The 10,951-nt window shown below is 33.7% G+C and overlaps 1 protein-coding gene across 1 annotated transcript in view; it reads left to right on the forward strand.

Moving 5' to 3' along the window:
* Window positions 1–10,740, forward strand: part of LOC106868110 (epoxide hydrolase 4) — a 13,339-nt gene extending 2,599 nt beyond the window's left edge. Inside the window, exons 2-6 of the mRNA XM_052976160.1 lie at window positions 514–638; window positions 3,522–3,634; window positions 6,835–7,003; window positions 8,388–8,548; window positions 10,042–10,740. Of these exons, the coding sequence (XP_052832120.1) occupies window positions 514–638; window positions 3,522–3,634; window positions 6,835–7,003; window positions 8,388–8,548; window positions 10,042–10,298 (825 nt within the window). The 3' untranslated portion in view covers window positions 10,299–10,740. The remainder of the gene's footprint in view (window positions 1–513; window positions 639–3,521; window positions 3,635–6,834; window positions 7,004–8,387; window positions 8,549–10,041) is intronic.
* The last annotated feature ends 211 nt before the right edge of the window (window positions 10,741–10,951 follow it).

The following is a 10,951-nucleotide window of genomic DNA, read 5'->3' on the forward strand; positions in this document are numbered from 1 at the left end:
GGTTGATAAAATAAGTACCAGTTGAACACTGGAGTCAATGTAATCAACTTCCCCCTCCCCTAAAATTGCTGGCCTTGTGCTGAAATTTGAAACCAATATTACAGGTTAACATTGAAGAGTGCTATTGAAATACTGTTATCTAGCATCCAAAAGGAAGGCAATTACTTGGATAGTAAAGAAATATTATAGCTGCTTTTACAAATAAAATGTTATGAAACCAGAAGATTTGAAGGACAAACTTCCATTAAGTACCATGTTGGGAGTGGCAATTCCTGGGTGGTGTGCAGGTCTTGCCTCTCCCACCAACTTCCTATAGGATTAAACAACAAAAGGATTATTGGAACGTTTCCATCTCTGTTACTTTTGTTGTAGTACTTTTAAAGAAATTCATTTACATAGGTAAGCAGCTCATTAAATCTATCAGTTATTAACTATTAACCTTGTTATATATTTATTCATTCATATATATATATTAAGTTTTATTTATTTATTTATGTATTTATTTATTTTCAGAATGCTAAAGTCCACTATGTTTGTAAAGGAGATAAAAATAAGCCCTTGATGCTTTTCATCCATGGTTTCCCAGAATGTTGGTATTCCTGGCGCTATCAAATAGTTGAGTTCAGTAAAAATTACAGGTAAGATTCTAACTTACTTCACCTGTAATTATAAAACTTTGATTTAAACACATCATCAGATTTGTTTCACATCTTTGCTATTAAGAAATAGAAATAAAAATTTCCTTATATTTATGTACCATTTTGTATATATTTTGTACTACATTTGAACTAATAAATTTCTCTCTCGAAAAGTATTATATTTTCTCAGTTTTCATGTTATCATTTGTTTGTTCATTTTTACATCTGTTTTTCCAAGCTTGTATGGGTTTGACAAATACATATTGAGACATTGTTTTACATCCAGATGCCCTTCATGTTTCTAATCTTTACTTGTTTTTCATGTATTATAATTTTTATTCCACTTGTCTTTCAAAGTATCAAGCTGCAGGACAATTTGCAAGGAATTCTTGTGTTTTCTGCCCAATGCTTTTTATGTGTCTTCATTTACATTTATACAGATGTTAATTATACACACACACACACACACAGAGAGAGGCTTCCATACAGTTTCCATCTACCAATTTCACACTCAGAGATCATTGGTTGTCCCAAAGTGCCATGCAATGAAATAGAACTTGATGTTTTATGGAAAGAAAGGGATCTCTGTATCCACACAGCCTAGCCTGCAACATGTTTGTAAATTTTTCTAAACAAGATTAATGTTGAAAGCTATAAACTATGAACTACCAATAAAAACAATAAACAGTTTGAATGTGTAATGCATAACAAAATAAGTAAAGGTTCTTTAGGCTTGCTTACTGTTGACACAGTTTATTCTTTTATGCTGTTGACACTCTTTGCTATTTTTCTTATTATTTATGTTGTCTCTCTGTAGTGTAGGGATGATGGTGTTATCAGTTTAATGTCTTGTTTTACTACACTTTTGTCAACAGCTAGCATACAATAAGTTGTCTCAACTTATGATTATCAACAAAAAATAATTTTTACAAGTCATCAACATTTAAGGTCTATGTTTCACTATCATGCATCTTTGCAATTCATACGCATGTATCATACAAACTACTTTTCACTTTGAGAGAGATATCCTTTACGACACCAACAGAGATAATAGCTCCCTGAACATTCTCTAACACATTCTTACCATCACTGTTATACCTTTGGAACATCCGTTAATATTGCTTATTAGATTACCTTGATAACAGAAGCAATTAACTATTTCTAGGAAGTTATCCACACATTGAAGAGGAACATTTTCTTGTGTTCTTTTACTGTTTATAACTTCAGTGCATCCGCTTCACACAAAGTCTGTTTTCTCTGTAAGCCTGCCTGTGATTCCACTATATCTCTTGTGCATTCACAGTTTACAAAGTCCTCACCTTATGGAATTGTTAGTTACACCCTTTCTGCATATCAAGCAAGGACAAGGCCTCTTGATTCTAGGTTTTGCCTCCACTTATAGTATCTTCTCTCTCATTCAACTCATTAGCTGTAAGAACTAGGTCATCAGCATATAGGTATTCTGACTGTGAATTGATATGAAAGTCCTGTGTATAATAAATTGAAAGGGACTGAGAATTGAGCCTTGGTGAATCCCTACATGTATACAAATTTCATTGCTATACTCATTGTTGACTGTTATCTTCTTGATTCCACTTCTACACTTTGCTTGTATGGCTCTTACAAACCGTTTATCTACTCCTAGCTCCCTCAGTGACCACCAGACCACAGAGCAAGATATCTTGAGAAGGCCTTTCTCAGGCTGATGAACACCAGGCCATTGTCGTACCAACAGTGCATTGATGACACTACAATGAAAGTCTTCCCAATTCTCATTGGTATTCCTGAATGACCAAGAGCCTTTCCTTCCTTTATATTCTTAATTGCTTTTTGTTTCATGATATTGTCAACTGGAATGACTGATGTCTGTTGGCACTACTCTAGAAAAATTCTTTCTCTCATGCATTATCCACATTCTCCATAGCTTATGAGAGTAAATGTGCAGGGCACAGTGTGTGGGAAGAGATGAAACTGGGTAGGTGAAGGTTTATGCTTACTTAGGTCTGGCAGTAAATTTGTACTGAGACAATAATGCTGAACTCTCATGGAGAATAAGAGCATGATGGAAGGCATTTACCCTGATTAAAGAGTGTTCAAAGCACATCTGACAAAACCTTGTGTATCTATCTGTTTAATAGTACCTTTCTACCTGCACTTTTATATGCAAGTGAGATATGGGCTATTGCCTTGGAGAAGGAACAGTGGCTGGCTATGATACAGAGGACTACAGAAAGATCCTTTTTGGGGATATCATTGCAGGAGCATATCTGAAACTAAGTAATTTGTGAATAGAGTGGAGTGAATAAAGAGACTATGGAATAGCAAAAGCACAATCTTCACTGGACTGGAAATTGTCGCAAGATTCACAAACAACAGGTGGAACTATGCAGACCACTCAAAGACAATGGAGAATGCATTGTGACAAGCACTGTGTGATAGTCTAATAGTCTGATCAATAAAGTAAATATATTATTAGATTTACTTCTTATCTTCTTCTTGCCTTTAACCCTCCAACGCGGAGTATAGGCCACTTATAATTGAATTCCATGTCGCATAATTTCTCGCTTCTGTACTTATACTTTGCCATGAATGTCCTCCTTTCTCTAGTTCCTTTTGTGTTGATCTATGCCACGAGTTCTTAGGCCTACCCCTCTTTCTATATCCATCCAGATTCCACTGTAAAGCGCTTTTCGCTGCATTTGGTGTGTCCTTTCTAATTGTGCTACCAATCCACTTCCACTTTTTCTTAAATATTTGCTCTCTTATCGAAACTTGATTCGTTCAGCTCCATATTGCATACGGCATACCAGACAAGTATATATCTATTAGATTTACTTAGTGAATATTAAATATTTTCTCAAATGATATGACTTTCCATTTCAGAGTTGTTGCTTTTGATCAAAGAGGCTATTCACTCTCTTCCAAATTTTATGACAAGAAGGATTTCACATTTGAAAAACTGTCTGCTGATGTGTCTGAAGTTATTCAAACACTTGGTATGTTCCAGCTAAAGACTAATTTTGTTGCTATTATTTCAATTTAAGTTAAGATGGTGAGCTGGCAAAATCATTAGCATGATGGACAAAATGAATAGCAGCATTTCTCTGTCTTATGTTATGAGTTCAAATTCTGCTGAAGTCAGCTTTGCCTTTAATTCTTTCATGGTTAATAAAATAAGTACCAGTCAATTACTGAGGTCAGTGTAATCAACTAACCCTTTGATTAAATTACTGGAATTGTGCCTATAATTGAAAGGATTGCCATATATACTCATGTAAAAGTCGAATTTTTTAGACCATTTTTTAAGGTCAAATTTATGGGGTCAACTATTACATGGATACTACTTTTGAGGAGGTGAAATTCAAGCTAGAATCCAAAGTACTGTATCGGCAACAAAAGCCCAACTGATCTCTAAGCAAATAACAGCAAAAACACAATGAGTTACAGTAATATTATCGATTCTCTGCATCAAAACACATATCTTAGTAAATAACAAAACCCATAAACAAGACCTCAAAGTTCTTATAGATATTTACACTTTCTGTTTTATTTTTATCCATCAAACTTAACAGATTAGCTGAGTGAAATCAATTTATATCTCATAATTATGTTATATTACCTACCGTAATACAGTGTGTTGTGGGATGTGTATATGTTGTCCCCAACAGAAATGAAAAAAAGGGGCAGAGTTCTGATTGAAGCATGTACTAAAACCCCTCATAATTTTTTTTTCATTTTTACAAATTTTCACAAAATATTTTCTGATTCTGTCTTCTGCATAATGGAATTAATGATTATCCAAAAAAAAAAAATTTTTTTAAATAAATTTTGTGAAAATTCATAAAAAATAAAGTTATGAGGGGTTTTAGTGCATGCTTCGATCAGAACTCTGCCAAAAAAGTTTTAGGATGTCATGTGCAGTTACCAGTAAATGTTTGTAATATGATGTAGAGTTGTTAATCAGGAGCAGGGATTCCCAAAGTGTGTTTTGCAAAACCCCAGGGTTCCTTGAAAGTTATCAGGGGTTCCACATTTTTGAAAATAATGTCAAAAGATTCTGTGGCAAAAAAAAAAGCTTGGGAACCATTGATCTAGCAATTAACTAAATGTTTTTAGGCTTATTGAGGTCATGCCTCTGTACGAATTCATACTGTGGTGTTTGCTGTTGTTTGCCGATAGTGCAGCCTGTGAAATATGTTTCTCACCTTGTAAACAGACAAGTGTTTATTGTATTTGGAGATGAGGAAAATATAAAGGTTGCATGGAAATCACTGATCTAGTAATTAATTGAATGTTTTTAGGCTTACCAAAGTCCTGCCTTTGTGCGAATTCAGACAGTGGCATTTCCCAGTAGTGCTGTCTGTAAAACATATTTCTCACTATGTAAATGAGTGTATGACGCATGTGTTTATTGTGCTTGAAGATGTATGCAGGCTTGCAGCATATCCTGGGCATACATTTTAGTAATGGTGATGTGGCACCCATCAACAGATGTGTAGTGCTCGCTATTAAATGATGTTTTACTATAAGCACCAAGCATTCCATTATAAGCACCAAGTATTCCACCTATAGAGCAGGCTACAGTAAGGTATCCACACAATTTTGTAACAGTGTTGTTTCTACATACAGGATAATACGGTACATTGACCCACAAATATTGTCCTGTTGTTTGTGAAATACTATTGTCAACTTTTATACGGGGTCTATGGAAAATACCCAATATTTTAGCCAAAAATAGGGGGTCGACTTTTACATGAGATCAACTATTACTCAAGTATTTATGGTATTTCAATCTAAGTTAAATCAAATATGTTTATTTACTTGTATTAAATTTTTCAGTATGGTATATATAATTCTTTAAATTTAGCTTGTTTTTTTTTTTTTAAGATTTCAACAGTTAATAAATGCACCAACAACTTTACATTTCAACCAAAATTCTCCTGAATAAATATATTTTATAAATTATACTCCATTCCAACCCCATCTCAAAGTTAGATTTGTAATTTTAGACTTTCAGATAAAGCGAGTAGGTCAGTGGTTATTACTGATAGTGCCATTTCAGAGTTCAAGTCCTGAAACTGTCAACTTATTTTATCACTCATAAGCATATTAAGTATCAGTAAAAGTATGTAAATTATGTGAGGTGATGTATCTCCATTGGTTTCAACAATGAAGACTCAATTGTTCAGTCAACTAAATTACCTGCTCATTGAAAAGCATGTAAGTAGCTGAGTATTCCACAGAAATCATGATGGCACCTGTGTCCAGCGTCGCCTTCCTGGCACTTGTGCCGGTGACACGTGTAAAGACATTCGAGCGAGATCGTTGCCAATGCCGCTGGACTGGCTCCTGTGCAGGTGGCATGTAAAATACACCATTTTGAGCGTGGCCGTTGCCAGTACCACCTGACTGGCCATCGTGCCAGTGGCACGTAAAAACACCCACTACATTCTCTGAGTGGTTGGCGTTAGGAAGGGCATCCAGCTGTAGAAACTCTGCCAAATCAGATTGGAGCCTGGTGTAGCCATCTGGTTTACCAGTCCTCAGTCAAATCGTCCAACCCATGCTAGCATGGAAAGCGGACGTTAAACGATGATGATGTGTACTACTTATATAATCAACAAAAAGAATTAGCATGACACAGTATGTGACAACTCTGTACTTTTGATATACAGTTACTAACCATCTGATGGGCATCTTCACAGTTTCTATCCAATCAGTTTAACTCATAAGGCTAGGGTTGGCCTGAGGTAATTTAGTAAAAGGAACCTTGTCAAGATGCTTTGCAGTGAGATTGAACTGGGGGGGGGGACCTTCAGGTTTACAAGCAAACTTATCTATTCACCCATTCTATGTCAACAGAGTTTCTGTACTGTAATAGTGTATGAACTACATTTTATTCAGAACATAACAACACCAGTTATCTTTAGAAGGCATTAAATTACATGCTTAAAAATTCATAACTTTCCATTACATATCCCCGTTTAATTTTTAATGAATTTAAATTTCAAAGTTCTCTCCCTTCCCTATCTTGACAAGACACTAATGATTTTTTTTCTTTTCATTTTAATTTTAATTTATTAAAAATTCATTATTTTCTCATTATATTGTGTCAATTTGCACTTGACAAAAGTATTTCTTATATTCATGAGAAAAATTAAACACCTACAAGTTATATTTTATTTATTTATTATAGGTTACAAAGATTGTGTGCTTGTCGGCCATGATTGGGGAGCTCTAGTAGCATGGAGTACAGCTATTAATTATCCTCATTTGGTTTCCAAATTAGTCATTATGAACTGCCCACATCCAACAGTCCTTTCAAAGCATATTTGGAACCATTTCTCTCAACTTAGAAAATCATGGTGAGAATATCACATTTTTTTATTCGCTTCAAAGCAGCTTTTCCCAACTGGAGTTCCTGGGAAGAGCTTCTATGGGTTCTACAACAAATACTGATATATATAGGTAGGCAAATTGTATGTAGATACATTTTTGAGTCATTTTTTCGTTTAATATTATATTCATAATTTAATTATACCTGCACAGAAAGACAGCAAGGTAACAAAATCACTAGAGAATTATAATAAATGCTTTGCTCCATTTGTTCCAGCTCTTTACATTGTAAGTTCAAATCCTGTTGAGGTCAACTTTATCTTTCACCTTACAGATGCTGGTAAAATAAAGTGCTAGTCAAGTATTAGGACCAATGATCTTGACTGGCCCCTTCTGATCAAACCATTACACATGCACAGTATATTCCCTAAGGTAGAGGAAACCTTACCTCTATAAGTAACAAGGCCGCTTTACTGGTAAAATGAAATCTTAACAGGAAGTTCTGACAAAACAAGGTCTTGGTTAAGATGAATTTCTTAAACTTTCTTTGTGACATCTCATGGATTTAGGATTGTCAACCATTTTACTGTCAGTTTTATGATTTCTTTACTCTTCTGTGATATTTAAGAGAAAGGAAATAGACATTTAATCATTCTATGAAACAGAATGTCTTGGGGGTTCCTAATGAGTAAAATTTTTCGGAAATGCTGCTCTAAAATATTTTCTTACAATTTAACCCTTTAGCATTTTAATTACTCTGCCAAATGTAGAGCTTATTTATTCTTATTGTCTTGAATTAATCATGTATTGTCTTATAGCTTTGAGATTTTGATGATGCTGTTGTTTATTTTTAGAATGCTGTTGTCCATTTTTAGAATGCTGTTGTCTATTTTTGTTTATTAATGATACTTGTTAATATTATAGTTGTTTTATAAATATAATGTTTTCATTGTATTAATAATTAAATATTATTTATTATTATATTTGTTTTATTTAATTTTGCTAAAATAAATCTTTGATAATGTGTTAAAATGCATGTTAATATTAAATAATAAATATTTACGATTGATTTGCTGTATATTATTTTAGATAATTGAGTAAATACTGGTTGAATAGTAAGGTAGGTGTGAGAGGTTAAATCAGGCCAGTTTAAACATAAAACAGGAGGCCTATTTTGGTCAGATATGGCTGGTTTAAATGCTAAAAGGTTAGACAAAATATTTAATGTAGTTACAAAGAGTAGAAAATTGGTTCTCTCAACTTTTTCTTTCATATATTCTTGATATACATACCCAAAGTTTGTTTAAATGTAACATACATTTGCTGTTCAGTATTGAATTAAATATCAATGCACTTAACATTGTAATTTTTAATTAAGGTCTTACTTACACCCCACTCCCTCTTTTGCTACAGGTATATATTTTTCTTCCAAATGCCATATATCCCAGAATGGATGTACTCACTCAACAAATTTGAGGCTTTATCTAAAATTTTCAACAGTCGTGTTGGAGTCAGAAGTGAAAATATGACAAAGGATGATATTGATGTTTACAGATATGCATTTTCTCAGCCAGGTGAGCTAATCAGTCATAATATTTTGACTGGATTATGAAAAGCTACATGCAATTCTAAAGATAATGGTAGCAGTCATGCATCTATTTGTATGCATAATTTTCTATTTTAATTTCACTCAGTTTTTTCATGTTACTTTCACACACACACACACACGCGTATAAAGTACTTTATTCTAATACTTCTATGATTGATACTTTTTTCCGTTGCTTTTATAAATGATATCTTCATGATTTAAAAGGATAACTTTTCTGGGTATTTTATATATTTTAAAAATCAAACCTTTACATTGATTAAGATGTGTATTCATATAAAATTTAGTCTTTTCATTTGTAAACATTATCTTTCAATATTTTTTTCTTTCCTTTTTATTTCATCCAAAATTTATTTGGATGAGCGAGGTCGTTGCCAGTGCCGCTGGACTGGTTCCTGTGCAGGTGGCACGTAAAAAACACCATTTTGAGCGTGGCCGTTGCCAGTACTGTGTGACTGGCCCTCGTGCCAGTGGCACGTAAAAGCACCCACTACACTCTTGGAGTGGTTGGCGTTAGGAAGGGCATCCAGCTGTAGAAACTCTGCCAAAACAGATTGGAGCCTGGTGTAGCCATCCGGTTCACCAGTCCTCAGTCAAATCGTCCAACTCATGCTAGCATGGAAAGCGGACGTTAAACGATGATGATGATGTAGGGCTCCAGCTTTACTAAAAATCTTATAACTACATTTTGTCTGGTCATTTGACTTTCTTCAGACCTTTACATGAAATAAATATTTATGTATCTAGTCTGCTGCTAGCTAAGAAATCTGGTGTTAAAGATTCTGAATTTAAACGTTTACAAAGGCCAATGTTACAAGTAATTGATGTATTCACTAGTAATATATAACTTTTATTTATTTTTAATTTTGTCATTGCTATAGTATTATTTCCTGGAACTTAGACCATATTTAACAGGTATTAGTAAGACTCATTCTTTAGTACTTGCACCAAGTTTTATAAGCTTACATTAGATTCATTAGTTATACATAGATGCACAGCTTTTACCCCCATATATTGAGTTAAGTTACCAAAACTAGAGTTATGCTTAGCACTTATTTATAAGTAAGTGTTCAATTAGCTATTCTCACTTCTTAGTTTGCTGAACAGGTAAATTTTTTAGATTGCTAAATGATATTCATTGTAAAAATCATCATCATCTAATGTCCATTTTTCATGCAGGCATGGGTTGGACGGTTTGAAAGGAGCTGGCCAGCCAAAGAGCTGTCCAGGCTCCAATTGTCTGTTTTGGCATGGTTTCTATGGCTGGATGCCCTTCCTAATGCCAGCTACATTACAGAGAGTACTGGTTGATTTTTACATGGAACCAACACAGATGTTTTATATGTGGTACTGGCATGGATGCCTTATATGTGGCACCAACATCGATGCTTTATTGTCATTATTTAAAAGTTTTTCTTCAGTGACTTAATGAATCTAAATATGTGTTCTTTTTCTTTTCAGGAGCAATCACAGGACCCATCAACTATTACAGAGCAAATTTTCTCAATAGACAGGACAAACTACGTACAAACATTCTGAAAATGCCTGTACTTATTATTTGGGGAAAGCAAGATGCCTTCCTCAATCATGAGATGGCTGCAGAATGTGGCAAATATGTTAATAATCTTTTGATAAAATACATTGAAGATGCTACACATTTTGTTCAACTGGATCGACCAGAAATTGTGAATAGCCTTGTGTGGCAATTTCTTAAATAGTTGACAAAGTATAGTTCCTTCTAGTACTGATTAATCACGTGTATACTTACAAAAATGACTTGTCTTGTAACTTACCTGGATATCATTTATCCCATGGAAGGAATGTGAAATAACTCCAGCTGAGAAGTGAAACCTGCCCAAGGTCTCTGCATGTTAGGTTACTATTTTGTACTCTGTACCATTCAACAATATTCTATAAATAATTTTATGTGTAATTGACTGACTGGTTATCAATGTAGGTTGAAGGAACATCTTTTTATCAGTCTGTTTTCTAATGTATAAATATTCAAATATTATAAAGATAAGTTCTATGTAAGCCATGTCCATGACCTAACACTTTATTTCTGACTGAGGTCAGTATTATGTCATTTATGTTGCTAATACTCTTATTGTTACAGTAAAATAAATTTAAGAATATAATTAATTTTATCATGATTTCAATGTTTTAGATAAAATTATTTGCTAACTATTCATTTATATCAAATACAAAGATAGTTTATTCACATTTCCTTTGTCTTCTTTTAATTAGAATTTATTTTAATTGTTTTACACCTGCTTTATTAAAATGGTTTCAAATTTTGGCACATGACCAGCAATTTTAGGAGAGAGATTAGTTAATTACATTGGCCCTAATGCTCAATTGATACTGAAAA

Source organism: Octopus bimaculoides, chromosome 2 (genome assembly GCF_001194135.2).
Source record: "Octopus bimaculoides isolate UCB-OBI-ISO-001 chromosome 2, ASM119413v2, whole genome shotgun sequence".
Lineage (NCBI taxonomy): Eukaryota > Metazoa > Mollusca > Cephalopoda > Octopoda > Octopodidae > Octopus > Octopus bimaculoides.